Source organism: Misgurnus anguillicaudatus, chromosome 25, assembly GCF_027580225.2.
Source record: "Misgurnus anguillicaudatus chromosome 25, ASM2758022v2, whole genome shotgun sequence".
NCBI lineage: Eukaryota > Metazoa > Chordata > Actinopteri > Cypriniformes > Cobitidae > Misgurnus > Misgurnus anguillicaudatus.
In genome coordinates this window covers 29,209,295-29,227,827 of record NC_073361.2, presented here as the reverse complement: position 1 = coordinate 29,227,827, position 18,533 = coordinate 29,209,295, and the positions used below count along the sequence as shown (strand labels likewise).

At 35.7% G+C, this 18,533-nt stretch overlaps 1 protein-coding gene across 2 annotated transcripts in view; it reads left to right on the top strand.

Moving 5' to 3' along the window:
• sntg1 (syntrophin, gamma 1) overlaps positions 1-18,533 on the top strand; it is a 78,961-nt gene that overhangs the window by 29,713 nt on the left and 30,715 nt on the right. For both annotated transcript variants that reach the window (XM_055182063.2, XM_055182062.2), the window contains exons 4-13: positions 667-801; positions 3,231-3,287; positions 3,375-3,432; positions 3,524-3,567; positions 7,064-7,105; positions 7,290-7,392; positions 7,485-7,567; positions 9,870-10,000; positions 10,442-10,571; positions 12,067-12,105. In XM_055182063.2, the coding sequence (XP_055038038.1) occupies positions 667-801; positions 3,231-3,287; positions 3,375-3,432; positions 3,524-3,567; positions 7,064-7,105; positions 7,290-7,392; positions 7,485-7,567; positions 9,870-10,000; positions 10,442-10,571; positions 12,067-12,105 (822 nt within the window). The remainder of the gene's footprint in view (positions 1-666; positions 802-3,230; positions 3,288-3,374; positions 3,433-3,523; positions 3,568-7,063; positions 7,106-7,289; positions 7,393-7,484; positions 7,568-9,869; positions 10,001-10,441; positions 10,572-12,066; positions 12,106-18,533) is intronic.

Here is an 18,533-nt window from a genome sequence, read left to right as displayed (position 1 = left end):
ATAATCGTTTAGGTGAGTGTATATAGAAGTTAATGGGTACCAACTGTTTGGTTACCAAAGTATCTTCTTTTGCGTTCAACAGAATAAAGAAACTCATACAGATTTAAAACAACATGAGGTTGAGTAAATAATGACAGATTTTTGGATTTATTACTTTAATATCTGTCTACTGTTATTGTGAGTGTGAGTGGTAAATTCAGGGTAAAAATGGATCCAATATGCCATGTTTAATTCTCTGACAGGCTGTCTGTCATGTTAAAATACATCTGAAGGCATCTGGACTCGACTATCCGTTTGTTAAATATGTTGTCACTTATTTAAAAAGCTACGACGGTCATTACGACAGCGCCAATGTGAAGATGTTTAATCCTTTGTCAGATAACTGATGAGGCTATTTGGAAAAGTAGCAAAACGCCTCCAACAAATGGATAAGCAACACCAGATGGTGCAGAATTAAAATTTTAACTGATATCTCGCAACAACCTGAAAGGCTAGGAGCCTTCAGCTGTATATCTGCCAGGCAAAGACTGACACAGCAATTTCCAAATGAAAACATCAGCCCTGAAACAATGCCCGGCTATTTATCATGCAATCAATTTCACGGCTAATAAACTTCACGGTGTCAAGCGGGGATTACAGACGTCTGCGTGTTTTTGGCTCTTTCAGACGAAGACTGGGACTTACTTGCTGCAAGATGGTAATGAGGAACCTTTCAATATCCGTCTGCACCTGGCCAAAGATATTCTGACCATTCAAGAGCAAGACGTCATCTGTGTTTCTGGAGAACCCTTCTACTCAAGTGTGAGTTTTAATAACAACGCTATACAATTTTGTTTGTGCTAATATCTAATCCAGTATAGTGTATTTGTTCACGTAGATACGTTATATATTAACGAACATCATCCATAGATAAATGTCAAGTCAAATGTCTTTATATAGCCCTTTTTTACAGGGAAAATTATTACATGTAAAGTATTTAGAACAGAATATATACTGTTATTGCAAATTTTATTGACCTAATAAATGGATTATTATCTAATATAATAGTATATACTTTTTGGATCTATCGTACATGTAGTCAATTAATATAATAAATAGCAGGCGTCATATGTACTCTTTCACCGCCATTGACAATTTATCTAATCAAAAAGGAGAAAACGCTTCCATACCAGTGGCATCTGGTGACTTCTCTTTCGAGGGGGACAAATAAAAAAATACGTGCTTGCTGCATACCCATCAAAATTGTTTATAAAAGAGACGTTAACTAAATACTCGCAAGACATTAACTTAACACTAATCTCTCATTACACATGAGATTAAACACATTAACCCATTTAAATCGTCTGCAGCAGGCACGTATTTTGACATGACGCGTGATGCACATAGGTTCGCATGATGCGCCTAACACATTTGTTTGACAAGCTTCGCATCGTGCACCGCCGCAAAAGAAGCCAATGACGAGTTTTTACGGCAATCTATATTTTCGCCATTATCCACTAGGTGGCGCTCTTAGCCAACATATAAAACTACTGAAGCGTCCACTGACGCGTGACGCAAGTGTCTTTTGCTAGTTTCAACCCAGTGCAATTATAATTTACACGTTTAGCATCACGTTGTTTAAATAGCACATGCATTTGCGCCCATGGCCGTTCTGGTCTGAAAACGAGGTGTGTTCAGGCGCATAATTGTTGGCGGGTTGCTTTTTTGAGGCAACTAAAATAGACTACGCCATTAACCAACTAAAACCTGCTCTAAAGTCTAAAGTCAATGGCGCAATATGTTTTTGTTATTTAATGAGTGTGTTAGAAATATGCGCTTAAAAACTGGACGACAACGCGGGTTTCTTATCACACACATAGATGAGCAGTGCAGAAAAGCTTTTTAATAAAAAAAAAGAAAGGATTAAAATTTAAAAGATAATTATTGAGTGTCTTGGACATAAATGAATCTATTCCATCTTTTCCTTTGATTTGATATATTGTATGTTTATATATTTAAAGAAGAACATTTTCTGAAAGACTTTTGTGAAAATCATACAAAAATTCTGGTGCTAAAAAACGCTTGTGGTGAAAGAGTTAAACTAGACATGCCTTTCCATTTTACGTGAAAATGACCCTTAAAAGATGAAAAATGTATATAGAGCAGGAGCTTATATACAGGAATTTGCAATAATGCCATGAAAAAAACATAGTAACTGTAGTAACATCAAGCGCACCATTACAAGATAAACTATTTTAACAAAATGTATAAAATCTTAAAGGATATTAAGTCAATAATATGACAACAATGACAAGGGAGACAATGCATGAGCCATTATTTAAAATAAGAATTTCTCAAATTTACAAATCCTTGGTAGCTTTTGGGATAATATCAGTACACAACTCCGTGTTTTTTGGATATTTTATTACAAATATCTTACGTATTGTGGCTTCAAGCTAAGCTAAGCTATTTAAAGCAGTCTCCCAGTAGCTGTAATGTAATTGTTTATGCCAGGAACTACCTCTATGTCTTATAACGTTGGAGCGTCTATTAATATAAAACTTCCATGTTTGTTCCATAAATGGATGTATTTTTGAGTAAAGCTGAAATGTAATTTGTTTAAAGAGAAAAACCTTTGGGGTAAGACTTAATTTTACTCATAAGTGATAGATATAGTGCGACTTTATTCATAACACCGCACAGACGTTTGTACCTCAAGGCTAAATTCTAGGAAAACTTTCTGAATTCTCCTTTGATTCAGTCGAAATTTGTTTTCTGTGAAGGTTATATTATGCCCCGAGTCATTAACTCTTTCTACAAGAGGATAAAAACTTTAGTTAACATTCCTGGGTACAGAATGAGTCAGCATACTGCGGATGGATTTGATTTTGAGTTATTTATTTTTGTAACTTTGATTCTCAGAGATGAGAAGCGCTGTGGGCATTGATATTGCAGGGATTTGCAGCAGTATGCATCGGCCATTGTATTGCATCATTTATTATCATTACTCTGACGGTTTTGAACCAGTGTAAACAGCAGATCAGGTTGTATTTGCTGGCCCTTAATTCAATTACTAACATTGTTGGTTTTCCCTGGGGAAATTTACATGGAAAGAAAGCAATTAAGACTAATTAAGTACCTTCATGGACACGACTGGATAAAGGAAGGTAAAATACCTTCTACCTCGATATGCCAGAGACGTGCCACGCATTGCCAAGTCAAAAAGTGAGTTTTCTTTTTACTTTCTGTAGGAAAGAACGGTAACCATTCGACGACAGACCATCGGAGGGTTTGGTTTGAGTATCAAGGTGAATTTATATAAATATTATAATCCCTCAAAAGATTTGATTCGGATCTGAGATTCTAACAACAAATCTCTGTCATTTTATTCGTAGGGTGGAGCTGAACACAAAATCCCTGTTGTGATATCTAAAATATCAAAAGAACAGAAGGGTGAGCTGTTTATATTTTCTTTATTTACACTTATTCAAATCACAAGGCTGTTTGTTGGTTTATATTGTTTTGTCTTTGCTCTTCCTCACAGCTGAACTCTCTGGTCTTCTGTTTATTGGAGATGGCATACTTCAGGTATGTTTTTTTATTGCTGTATTAGCAAATATCAACATACAGCAGCTGATGTTTAGCAGAGCATCTTTTCCTTTAATAGATTTTTTTCCCAAATTATGCATCTGGCTTTCTTTTATATTGTTTATTTAATATCGATGTTGTAGGCACAGTCCGTACCTGCTAGAGTTCCCAGGATGTAGTTTTTTTAAAATCGTTGCATGAGGCATTGATTTTCTTTTCATCTTGATTATGCTGTCAAACATGAAATACTAGAAAGCATTTTGGGAATTCTCGGAAATAGACTATATGTTACGGTTTTCCCCAATGGATTTTCCCTATTGAACTCGAATCAATGTTACTAAAACAATTATCACAGCCTTCTGAACACTTCATCATTTTCCCCAAACAGATCTTTATTTTTATATTTTACACTCGTGACATGTTGTAAAAGGCATCATTGATATTGACTGGGTAACAAGAGCACAAGTGTTCCTGTAGCTCGATTCCCAGAAAGCAATAGCTGTCATTTCAGCGTTTAGGTTAACTATAGACCCAATATAGTCCGCTATGAGTAAAACTCTATTCTACCCAAAATCAACTACATTTTTGCCAAATAATTTGAGATGTATACTAATCCATCATGTAAGCCAACAGTGAATACAAGATGTTTGGTTTTATTTATTTATGGTTAAACGTCTATTAAAGGGATAGTTCACCCAAAATGAAAATAATGTCATTAATGACTCACACTCATGTCTTTCCAAACTCGTAAGACCTTTGTTCATCTTCGGAACACAGTTTAAGATGTTTTATATTTAGTCCAAGAGCTTGTTGACCCTTCATTGAAAATGTACGTACGGTTTGCTTTCCATGTCCAGAAAGGTAATAAAAACATCATCAAAGTAGTCCATGTGACATCAGTGGGTCAGTTAAAATGTGTTGAAGCATCGAAAATACATTTTGGTCCAAAAATAACAAAAATTACGACTTTATTATGTTGGCTTGACAACCAATATTTTATTAATTGGCTTGCTAATCATGCTAGTTTCATGTTATCTTAGCTATCATGCTAATTATGCTAGCTTCATGCTAATCATCCTAACATCATGCTAATCATGGCAGCATCATGCTAACTTCATGCTAATCATGTTAACATCATGCTAAATTCATACTAATCATGCTAACATCATGTTAGCTTCATGCTAATCATGCTAACATCATGTTAGCTTCATGTTAATCATGCTAACAACATGCTAACGTCATGCTAATCATGCTAGCATCATACTAACTTCATGCTAACATCATGCTAGCTTCATGCTAATCATGTTAGCTTCATGCTAATCATGCTAACATCCTGCTAGCTTCATGCTAATAATACTAGCATTATGCTAACTTCATGCAAATCATGTTAGTTCAGGTTAACTTCATGTTAATCATGCTAGCATCATACTACCTTCACCTGATCATTTTTTATGTTTATTACTTGAAAATGATTATATGTCGATGTATCTTCTTTTTGATTGCAATAAAAAAATCATACTACCTTTACGCTAATCATGCTAACATCATGCTATCTTCATGGTAATTATGCTAGGGTCATGCTAATAATGCTACCTTCATGTTAAATCATGTTAGCATTATGCTAGTTTCATGCTAATCATGCTAACTTCATGCTAATCATGCTAACATCGTGTTAGCTTCATGTTAATCATGTTAGCATTATGCTAGCTTCATGTTAGCTTCATGTTAGCTTCATGCTAACTTCATGCTAGCTTCATGTTAAATCATGTTGTCTTAATTCTAAATCATGCTAACATCATGGTAACTTTGTTAAACCATGTTAAATCATGTTAGCTTCATGTTAAATCATGGTAACTTTTTTTAATCATGCTAGCATCACAACAAAACATGCAAACATATAGACTAAACAAATTTTTTATAAGTAGAGGTTTATCCTGTCAAACTGTTAAAAATGTCCAGGCTACCCTTTGTCAAGCCAACATAAAGTTTGTCTTCAAACTTTAATGTGTAGTTCAGCATTGTCTTTTTTTCCGCATCTGTTGCGAAGCGCATGCGCGAGACTAAAGTCACGTGACTGCAGTGACACGGATGATGTACAATGCGGCTGACGTGTTATCTGGTCTGAGGGAGACGCATGTTGTCAGTTTAAAAAAAAACTTTTTGCAAACATGTCTGAGGATAACACGTCATCCGCGTCACTGCAGTCACGTGACTTTAATCTCGCGCATGCGCTTCACAACAAATGCGGAAGAGAAGAGAATGCTGAATAAAATCGTCATTTCTGTTATTTTTGGACCAAAATGTATTTTCGATGCTTCAACACATTCTAACTGACCCACTGATGTCACATGGACTACTTTGATGATGTTTTTATTGCCCTTCTGGACATGGACAGTGGACCGTACGTGGATTTTCAATGAAGGGTCAACAAGCTCTCGGACTAAATATAAAACATCTTTCAGTTTTGGGTGAGCTATTCCTTTAAATTTTCAAAGGCAGTCAAAATTTTGCCTTGTTTGAGCTGTGTTTGAACGTTTTTTAGGCTAGATTTACACTGTAAATTTTGATGCCAAATTCCGATTTTTTTGCATGTATCCAAATTTTTGACGACCCGCTTAAATCATCTTTTAAAAGCGACTCGTATCTGCTATCATTATGGCATTACACTAAACACTTGACAAAAACATTCAAGGTGGACATGCTTAGTCAGAACAGCTTAAACTACAGAGGATGTAAATGTCGTTATATGCAATGGACACAGAAAAATGATTATACAAGATTATAGAGATTTATTTCTGTAACTAGACATGAAACATTACTCCACTAAGTGGAGCCGGTATCCTTCGTTGCACTGCTAAGAAAAGTAATGTGATCACGGGTGGTGTCCAACTGAGTTGACGTCATTTGCCAGCGTCACATTTTTAATGACGCACGACACGTCTTGAAAAGGAAATATCCAATCTGTCCGCTTACATTGCATGCTTACATGCATGTATCCGATTTATATCTGATTAATTTTTTTCATAGTGAACACCATGCATGATGGCAAAATGAACAATGTGCTGAAATGTTTCTGGATCATAAGATATTGCAAAACTTTTATTTTTCCAGTATGCATGCCCTAATGCTCTTTGCAAAAGAAAAGCAACTACATTTGGAGAATTGTCCATACAGCGCTGGTGCATTTATTCTTAAACTTAATGAAGAACATGCTGAATTTGTTATGCAATCAAACGAGAACTGTTTTATAATTTAACAGTCTGTCGGATGGCCGTGCGAATGATTTTTAAAGTGTTGACCTTAGATTCAAGAAATGTGTGAAATTGACTGATGAGAACTGTAATATTAAAGTTCTTGGTCAATATATAAATCCTTGTAAAAGCTCATGGAGCATTAATTTGTCTTAAGCAAGTCTACTGTTGTTTTATGTAATGATATAAGGGAATATGTTTATTTTATGCTATTCATTAATATTTTTCTTTTGTGTTGTAATTAGATAAACGGCATTAATGTCAGGAGCTATCGGCATGAAGAAGTGGTATGTGTCATTTATTTCGGGTAATAATTAATTTTAAACTGTTTCGTGGTTTGTAAGCATTATACCATGTGCAAACTAATTGTTTTATCTAATCAGAGATTGTTTTAAAATCCTGAGTAATTCCAAATGAGACAAAGGCTGTATTTTGATCATGTTATGTAAATCAAATGTTTTAAATATTTAGGTACAGGTCTTGCGTAATGCGGGTGAGGAAGTAACCCTGACTGTATCGTTTCTGAAGAGGACGCCTGCGTTCCTGAAACTGCCACTCTGTGAAGATTGTTTGTGTATGTCTGAGTTTCATTACAGTGACTGATTACTGATCAGTTTGTGTTGGAAGAGATTAACGAAGAGTCAATCAATTGTATTTTTTGTTCAGGCATACCAAGTGACCAGAGCAGTGGAACATCATCTCCGTTGTGTGATAGTGGTCTGCATCTGAACTACCATCCTAATAATACGGTACACATCAGAAGATATGCAAAAATAATGGGACAGTTACATTTAATTGGACACAGAAATACAGTTATTAAGTTTGTTGTTATATATTTATATCTCTCTGCTGTTTGTCTTTTTATTTTATTTTTCTGTCTGTCTCCTCATCTGTCTGTCTGATTGTCTATATTTTTACTATATGTCTATATGTCTTTCTGATTGTCTATATGTCTGTCTGTCTGACTGTCTATATCTTGTCTGTCTGTCTGTTTGTTTTTCTATATTTTTGTCTGTCTGTCTGTCTATCGTTCTTGTCTGTATGTCTGTTTTTCTATTTTTTATAGTCTTTTTTGTCTATATTTTTTCTGCCTGTCTGCTTACCTGTCCATATTATGTCTGTCAGTCTGTCTATCTATATTCTTGTCTATTCTTTTCTTTTGGTCTGTTTGTCTGTCTGTCTGTCTTTGGTCTGTCTGTCACTCTGTTTATATTTTTATCTGTCTGTCTGTCATCACTCTTTTATATTTTTGTCTGTCTGTCTTTTTTGTCTGTCACTTTGTGTATATTTTATCTGTCTGTCTGTCTTTTTTGACTGTCTGTCTATCTGTCTGTCTGTCACTCTGTTTTCTATTTTTATTTGTCTGTCAATCTGTCACTCTGTTTATATCTTTGTCTGTCTGTCCGTCACTCTGTTTATATTTTTGTCTGTCTGTCTTTGTTGTCTGTCACTTTGTGTATATTTATCTGTCTGTCTTTTTTGTCTGTCTGTCTGTCACTCTGTTTTCTTTTTTATTTGTCTGTCTATCTGTCACTCTGTTTATATTTTTGTCTGTCTGTCTGTCTGTCACTTTGTATATATTTTTTCTGTCTGTCTGTCGTTTTTGTCTGTCTGTCTGTCTGTCTGTCTGTCACTTTGTATCTATTTTTGTGTGTCTGTCTGTCTGTCACTTTGTATCTATTTTTGTCTGTCTGTCGTTTTTGTCTGTCTCTCTATCACTTTGTATATATTTTTATCTGTCTGTCTGTCTTTTTTTGTCTGTCTGTCTGTCTGTCTGTCTGTCTGTCACTTTGTATATATTTTTATCTGTTTGTCTGTCACTCTGTCTGTCTGTCTTACACTTTGTATATACTTTATATGTCTGTTTATTTGTCACTCTGTTTATATTTCTGTCTGTCTGTCTGTCTGTCTGTCTGTCTGTCTGTCTGTCTGTCTGTCTGTCTTTTTTGTCTGTCACTTTGTGTATATTTTATCTGTCTGTCGGTTCTTTCTGTCTGTCTGTCTGTCACTCTTTTTTCTATTTTTATTTGTCTGTCTGTCTGTCACTTTGTATCTATTTTTGTCTGTCTGTCTGTCTGTCTGTCACTTTGTATATATTTTTATCTGTCTTTCTGTCTTTTTTGTCTGTCTGTCTATCTATCTGTCACTCTGTTTATATTTTTATCTGTCCGTCTGTCACTCTGTCTGTCTGTCTTACACTTTGTATATACTTTATATGTCTGTTTATTTGTCACTTTGTTTATATTTCTGTCTGTCTGTCTGTCTGTCTGTCTGTCTGTCTGTCACTTTGTGTATATTTTATCTGTCTGTCTGTCTGTCTTTTTTGTCTGTCACTTTGTGTATATTTTATCTGTCTGTCTGTCTGTCTGTCTTTTCTGTCTGTCTGTCTGTCTGTCTGTCACTCTGTTTTCTATTTTTATTTGTCTGTCTATCTATCACTCTGTTTATATTTTTGTATGTCTGTCTGTCTGTCCGTCACTTTGTATCTATTTTTATCTGTCTGTCTGTCTTTTTGTCTGTCTGTCTGTCTGTCTGTCTGTCTATCTATCTGTCACTCTGTTTATATTTTCATCTGTCTGTCTGTCACTCTGTCTGTCTGTCTTACACTTTGTATATACTTTATCTGTCTGTTTATTTGTCACTCTGTTTATATTTCTGTCTGTCTGTCTGTCTTTTTGTCTGTCACTCTGTTTATATTTTTATCTGTCTGTTTGTCCGTCCGTCACTATGTTTATATTTTTGTTTGTCTGTCTGTCTGTCTTTTTGTCTGCCACTCTGTTTATATTCTTATCTGTCTGTCTGTCTGTCCGTCACTCTGTTTATATTTTTATCTGTCTGTCTTTTTTGTCTGTCACTTTGTATCTATTTGAATCTGTCTGTCAGTCACTCTGTATATATTTATGTCTGTCTGCCTGTTTTTATTTTATTTCTGTATGTTGTCTTTTTTGTCTCTATCTGTTTCTCTGTCTTTATTTTTTACTATCTATCTACATGTCTTTTTTAACCCTTTTTAGGATTTTATTTAACCTCTGTTGTCTGTATTCATTGAAGGACACTTTGTCCTGCTCGTCTTGGCCGATGTCTCCCGGATTGCGGTGGGAAAAGAGGTGGGTGGACCTGAGACTGATCCCTCTCTTACATGCACGTCTGTCCCAGTACGTCCCAGGTTCTGACATCTGCAGGTGAGACGAGCAGTACATCTCTGTCTGTGATTTCTTACGTTTGTTTATATTATCTTTAGCTTACTTATTGACTTATAGAGATTTCTTTATAGTTCAAAATGTAGCTCTTGCTTTTATCTAAAGAAAGCTGTGCATCCTTTCCTAGTATGGAAAATTTAATATTTAACTTACACAGAATTTTTATTAACATTTTAAGGATAATATTATTTCATAGCCAATCCCAAACGAATCACATTAGATGTTTATTACCGAATGCAATTTGTGATGAGGGTCCGTTATTTAATTGTAATTGAATGAATGTGTAATTGAAAACTTAACTTGGTTAGAATTAAATCAATATTTTTAAATGACTTTGAAATAAAGTGAATTAGACTTTGAGAATTAGACATTAGACATTTTTTGTGTTTTGTGTAATGAGAGCATGTGCTTTAATTTCTTCAGGCAAAACGCCTTTCAAGTCATCGCTGTTGACGGTGTGTGTAGCGGTGTTATTCAGTGCTCTGGTGTTGATGAATGCTCAGAGTGGCTTCAAGCAATAGCTTCCAATATTTCTGCTTTAACCAAGCACAACGTAAGTACACCAATGCTTCAAGCATCGAAAGGGATGATTTAATACACAAGGTCATTCCTGTTACAAACTGTGATTGTTCACATTGTCAAACCTGAAAATGAACAAAGTTTTAGCTTTTACCAAAAATTCACAGAAGCACTCAAAAAGCACGGGAATATTTTTTAAGCATGCTGGGAAACATGGATCATTAACTGTGTCCGTGCCAGCTTGAGTGCATGCTGTCATTAAAGCAAAAGGGGAACGATCTGAAACTCCAGATGTATCGTTCGAGTGTCATGCTGTTAAAAATGAAATGCAATACAATGCAAAATGAAATCCATGAAGCCTGTCCCGGTATGTGCATGGTTTTATTGTATAATGATTATATAGTAATGAATGAAAAGCATTGTGCTGATGCTTAAGTCACTGCTACCCAACCGATGTAGATACACTGGGTATTGACTAAACTGTCTGAACAAATCGGATTGTATCGCTTGCATAATGACAACTCAAACAGGCAGTCCCCAAGATCAGACTGAAAACACAAATTGGATTTGTGTGTACTGTGAAGACGGCCCAAAATACGTTGATGAATGACCCTAAACCAGAAGACTTGTGGTCCATGCGCTGCTATGACATTCGAAGATTTATGGAGTTGTATTGTCTCTCAAGACCATGTGGTGTTATTGAACCATCAGGGGCATTTGAAATGAAAACAATAAATTTATTCCCAATAAAATCTGTAATTCCAGAAGACTCTGAATAGTTTCATAAATTTTCACTTTTGCCAGGCAGGTCGTGTGTTGTAATCCCTTCACTGCACTAGATTAGGGAATTAAAATGGCAACAATGACGGATTTCGCCCTTAATTACGGTGGAATGAAGAATCCAAATCGCTCGCCCTTGAGGCTCCCGTTACAAAAAAACGCTCCATCTCGCAGCTGCCTATTTTAAGTGTGCTGAAAATCCGCTCGTGCATAATAAGTTTGCTCTTCAAAACATGATACTGTGGCGTTCGGTTTGGATTATCATGCGGCGGGACCAGCTGGAGGACCTTTCAGTCCATTTCCTATGAATACAATCGAACCCTATTTCACATTCAAATGAAACTGTTCGAGTCATTTGAAAGGCTGAAGTCATTGGCCGGGGTAGTGTAGGTAATGATGCCGGTTATAATGTTTATTATGAATCAAACCTCACAGCGGGAGAAACTCAGAGCTCTGACTGAATATCCAAGTCTTTTTTTAGAAGAAAACGTAAGACGGGTCGCGTTGGGTTGGGTTTTCTATCTGATGCACGATAGACGCAGTAAAGGTCATTTGGTTAAATGCTTTATTTATGTCAGTTATCTACAGAGCAGATTAAATTGCCCTTTAATTAAGAATTATGATTGAGATGTCCATAAAATGTTTGTACCTTATAATCTTAGACAATGCATCAAAAGTAATCCATTTTATTCTTATAAACGGGTCTTTGCAATCTGCATAGAAAGTATAATCTGTTCGTTTTCTTGCAGGTTAAGAAGATAAATAGAAATTTTCCAGTAAACCAGCAGGTAAGAATGATCGATCTCCGCATCTCGATTTCAGAGAAAGTGCGAATTGGACCATGAATAGGTGACAGATGCCTGCAGAGACCTAAATAAAATCTTGGATGATTCGGTCACCACACTTGAATGATGATTTGTGACAGCGCCACCCTTCCTCATATACCCTGCAGTAGACATTTACATTTTCTGCATTTACAGTAGAGCCCTGCACGGGCCAAAAATCTAGGCCCTGACCCGGCCCTGGCCCGAGACGCTTAGGCCCTAGCCCGGCCCTTGTCCGACAGCTTATCAGAATTCTCAGCCCGAGTCTGACCCGAGTCCGAACTTTTTAATTCTCCCCATTAAGAATTTGTGTCCGCAGATATAGTCACTGCATCGCGTATGTTTGTGAGTAGATGTCTGTGCTGTCTGCTGTGAGGTTTTAATGAGAGAAGCACAAACTTTTTAATAGTCTATTTAATATGTAAAACTTGAATTTGAAATAAAACTTTCTGCGGAGAAGTTAATGAGATCTCTATCGTCTCTCTTGCTACATGACGCGACAATTATTTATTATTTTAATCCGTTTACAAGATAAATATATATATACATTGTGTTGTTAAACTGATGAAATTATCTTGCTATATATGCTACATTTATTATGAGAAGCCTTTTCTTTTTACTCTTACACTGAAGACAGTAATATATGTATATTATATAAAACTATGGTCGTGACAGCACATTATCCATTATCTGTTGGTTCATGTTGGTCCAGTTTAATTCAGGGTAATCCTTTAATAAAATGTATAATATAGTTATAAAATATTTTATTGTTTTGTAATATTCACAGCGCACATTCTCTCGGACCTATGGAAGCATATGGGTAGCAAAATTCAATTTAGAATGTAATATGCAATATGACAATGCAATATGTAAAATGACAATGCATTTCTGTATTTAAGTTTACATTTTCCATGCATGTATGTGCAATCCTTGGTGCAAAATAGAAATGAAAATGTAATACTTTAATTTACATTTTCCATTTTCTACAGCCCTGTTTTAAATACATATTTTAATGCTTTAGAAGTTGCAAAATTAAAATGGAAATGTATTACCCGAACTGATATAATGTGATTCACATTGTCAAGCAAAAACTGTAGCAAAATTATCATTTAAATGTAAATTTCCCTAAATGCATTTACATTTACGGATTGGAAACTTGGGATTGCATTTTCATTTACACAGCGTGCAATGGATGTAGCAAAATTAAATTGGAAATGTATTAGCTGGTTTGATAAGATGTGCTTTACATAGTCAAGCAAAAACTGTAGCAAAATGATCGTTTAAATGAAATTTTCCCTAAATGCATTTACATTTACGGGTGGGAAACTTGGGATTGCATTTTCATTTACATAGCGCGCAACGGATGTAGCAAAATTCAATTGAAAATGCATTCCGAGTTGACCACGCCCCCGCCCTGTGAATCACTGCGTCAAGGCGGGGCCAACAACTTCCATTGCCTGGCCTGCCTCTCACGTGGGAAACATGGCGGCAGCAGGGCTGATTGAGAGTGTTATTCGCTGACCGAAGCATAAACAGAGAAATATTAGTATTTATGGAGATTATTACGTGTCTGGTGACAGAACTACAGCGTTGTTTGATCCTCTCACCGAATTGTCTGCATTATCAGACGCTGACATCTGTTTGGTAGTTCACCTCCCACTGTCCTGTGGCTGCCTTTCGTGCCTTCGCATTCAAGTAGCGTGGTGGCAATCGGGATAGTCGGGACTTTTCCCGGTGGACTAGCAGTGTTTTGAGGCTGCGAACGCCGGTCTGATAGTAGTTATACATTGCGAGTTAGCAACACAATCTGGCAGCCTGATGTGCGTCCGATTCCCGCTGGTCAAACTCTGCAGCCTTTTTGCTCAACACAGTATATAAAAGTGCTTAACCCATTCGGCAGGTCCATAGGATTTACAAAAATACGGGGATCAGTGAGCGACCCCTCAACAAATGGCATAGCCTGTTGGCCTTTGATGTGTTTATTGCAGTATGTATGCGGTTAGATTTGTCAAGCAGCCGCTTTGTGCTTTCACAATCCGTTTGCGCGCTGCAGCTGCTGACCGCTGCTTTTGACTATAAAAAATATCGTGTGATTGACAAAAGCGCAAAAACAATATAACAAATCATCTTTTTTTCACAAAACAATATACTTTAGATATTATTTGATAGACTAGTAAGTGTGGATTAATGATGTTTAAAATAGCCTGGTGGTCAGGAAATTAATGGATCAAATCAGCAGATTTGCAAAAGTTTATTTATCGCCACATATCATAAATAAAAATTAGCAGTGTAACTTTGAAGTATACCACATTATATTTCCTACGTATATATAATTTCCACATTATAGACGAGAGTATTCAACGGCAATAAACGTCTCATATGGCAATAAATATTTTCACAACATTATTATTTCTAAAACGTTGACAAAATTATTTTCAAAGGAACTGTATTCTTACAGTTGTTCAAAGATGCACACATTATTCCGCATATGACTTGAATATTGACTTAACATAACAGCATCATTAAATGAATAAACAGAGAAGGAAGCAGGATTGATGTAAATTGTATTATTATAAAACAGCAATATTACTGAAATAAACCCTTGAGGTCAAACACGCTTAAAACCACACTAACAGGTCAAAATAAACAATAACAGTGGAAAAAACATTATTATCTCTCAACACTTTATATGACAAACAATATATTTAAAGGAAATATTCTTACAGTATTCAAATATGCACACATAATTCCATTTATTACTTCCTGTTTATGAGCATGTTTGTCTGCGCTCTGTTAGGTGCGCATCCCTTTCTTCCAAACAGGTATCATTTTGTATAGTTCCTTATAATTAGCCATGATTTTATTATTGTGAAAATTGTTTTTTTGGCAGATTGATTACAGTTTGTATTACTCTGTTTTTTTTTTTTTTTTTTTTTTGACCACCGAGGGCCTACAGATGTTTCTTCCGCGAACATTTCATCACAGTTCAAATAAACCCTGACTGTTACATGTATGTATTTATACCTTGAAAACATTGTTCAAATCTTTTTTAATTATTTTAAAATACAGAAAACGGCGTTAAAACCCCTCACAGAGTGAAAAAAAGTAGACAGACTGAACTTCGACATAAATACCTTCTAAGTTTGAAATGTTTTGTGAAGAAGAAGAACCATTATCTGTTCCGGTAAAATTCTGTTCTTCAACAATAATGCATGGATTTTCATTTAACAAGAATAACCATGGTTTTACTGGGTTTAACTATGGTTGTAGAAAATCTGTAGTAAACATGTTTTTTTTATTTTGATTTAAGGTAAAACAGTTCATTTTGGTAGGGGTCATTAATTGTTTTACTGTTTGCTGCATGTTAAACGACCATCTCCACCACAATTAAACGTAATTTTACTTCATATGTTTTGTTTGCTTCTCTAAAACGAATTTCATTTCATTTAATTTGTTTCTTAATTTTAATCTATGTTTTGTTAATAACTTTTGTGGACATAAATAAATAAGAACATTAAAAAAGTATTGAATAAGATAAGACGACGTCACTGGCCACAGGTCAGAATATAGCCTACCCTTCACTACGCTTCTGCTATGAAAGAGTATAAAAGTACATAAGTTAAATGTTTGGTCTGATCGGGTCAATATGCTGATGTCCGGGTGTGCAAGACTAGTCGATCTGCAATAATTATTCGAAAAGAAAAAAATCTATTCGAATGTTTTACGTGTCACTGCAGGTTTAATAATATTGAATGGTCATTTAATGCGTTATCACTTCATCTGTGTTATTTTATGTAAAGAAGTATACCTGAAAATTATTTTGTATTTATTTCTAATTGTTTTGGCCATTCGGTTCGCAGTAACCTATTTCGAGATTTAACGCCGCTGGGTTTTCTGATTTCACTTGCTCGCGTGATATTTAGTCGTGCTCCGCATCATGAGAAATTAGCCTCTTTTTACCGATAAAACAGAAGAGCTAACCGAGACAGACACGGAGAATGAAACGAAACTTATGCTGCGTTCCAGGCAACCGGTAACCCGTGACTTACGAGTTCAAAACCACGACTCACGACTCTGAACTGGGAGTACATCGATCTAGTACGAGTTCACGGGTGGGAAGTCACGGGTTTGACTGCCGTTCCAGTGCACTTTCACCGGTAGAAGGTTGTAAAAACACGAGTTACAGGCTGCCTGGAACGCATAAGGTCGTGAGTCGTGGTTTTGAAGTCGTAACTCACGAGTTTAAAAGCCTGCCTGGAACGCAGCATTAAACAATGCGGTGCTCTTATGAACCGGACTGCTGCAAACAGTAAAACAAGCAATGACTCCGTTACGAACATTAATCATAGTTTTACTATAGTTAAAGCCAAAATCATAGTTACAACAAGATGGTTTCGAAAAACCAACCACCCAACAGCTTAAAAACCTTAAACCTTACTGTAGTAAAACCATGGTACTCTTGTTAGATGATAATCCATTATTGCATAATTGTTTAAGACTTTTCACCGGAACAGATGATGTTTATTCTTCTTCTACAAAAACATGTCAAACTAAAAAAAGAAGTAGTCTGTTATAGCCTATATACCTTTTATGATTCGCTACGTGTGAGGTTATAACATCATTATCTGTATTTTAAAATCATAAAAAAATGAACAATGTTTTCAATGTAAAAATAAATTCACATACAGTCAGTGTTTATTTGAACTGTGATGAAATGTTCGCGGTAGAAACATCCGTAAAGTAGGCTATTTGAATTCGAAGGCAGCCACAGTCCGAGGTGAACTAGCGTCTGATAATGCAGACAATTCGGTGAGAGGATCAAACAACGCTGTAGTTCTGTCACCAGACACGTAATAATCTCCATAAATACTAATATTTCCCTGTTTATGCTTCGGTCAGCGAACAACACTCCCAACCAGCCCCGCCGCCGCCATGCCTCCCACGCGAGAGGCCAGGCAACGGGAGCCGTCTGCCCCGCCCCGACGCAGCGACCCACACGGCGGGGGCGCGGCCAACACGGAATGCATTCTCAACTGAACCTTGCTACATCCGCTGCGCGCCATGCAAATGAAAATGCAATCCCAAGTTTCCCACCCGTAAACGCAAATGCATTTAGGGAAAATTTCATTTAAACGATCATTTTGCTACAGTTTTTGCTTGGCTATGTAAAGCACATCTTATCAAACCAGCTAATACATTTCCAATTTAATTTTGCTACATCCATTGCACGCTGTGTAAATGAAAATGCAATCCCAAGTTTCCCATCCGTAAATGTAAATGCATTTAGGGAAATTTACATTTAAATGATAATTTTGCTACAGTTTTTGCTTGACAATGTGAATCACATTACATCAGTTCGGGTAATACATTTCCATTTTAATTTTGCAACTTCTAAAGCATTAAAATATGTATTTAAAACAGGGCTGTAGAAAATGGAAAATGTAAATTAAAGTATTACATTTTCATTTCTATTTTGCACCAAGGATTGCACATACATGCATGGAAAATGTAAACTTAAATACAGAAATGCATTGTCATTTTACATATTGCATTGTCATATTGCATATTACATTCTAAATTGAATTTTGCTACCCATATGCTTCCATACGGACCATTTTAAAATTAATTAAATTTAATTAAAATTCCGCATAGATTTTGCAAAAGAAATCCGCAGAAATAGCAAAAAATAACTCCTTGTACAGCTGTACTCTTGCAGTAATTAAAGCAGTTCAGTTTTGTTTTAAATGGCAAAATAGTTATATTTCTTTTTTATTTACATTTTAGATCAGTTTTTGTTATTAAAGTTTTTTATGATAAACAAGTGGTTAGCGGCCGACATAAGTTGACGACATGTTTGATGAATTGATCCTCTCAAATCAACACTTCACTTGCCTATAATAACAACTATATAAAATAAATATTTTCAACATATCACAATGTTAGTTTAAACGTTTATTATCAACACACACTATTTTTAAAGAGCGAAGGCAGGTTGCTCTGCTGCTCGCAGTTGCCACGGGTGCAGAAATAAAAAAATAAAAAGGGCAATACAAAACGAAACGAAACAAACATGAAACAGAATAAACATGCATGCTACCTTATCTTACAACTTCGCTTTTGCATATACATTTTTTTTAATGTAAGGACTTACCACAGAACATGGCTATTCATGTATCCATCCAACAGTTAAACTATAAAAAAGTCGATCCATACACAAACAAGAAATAAAGACACAGCCTTCTTACACGAAATTAATACAGGGAGAAGTATTTAATAGATTATGTCTTGGATGCTGTCTGCATAGACAGTATCCAAGGTTTTAATCTAGTACTCCATTTATAATTTTTCCTGGTGCGCTGAAGGTCCTGCTGTTTAAATACGCTGTTAAAACA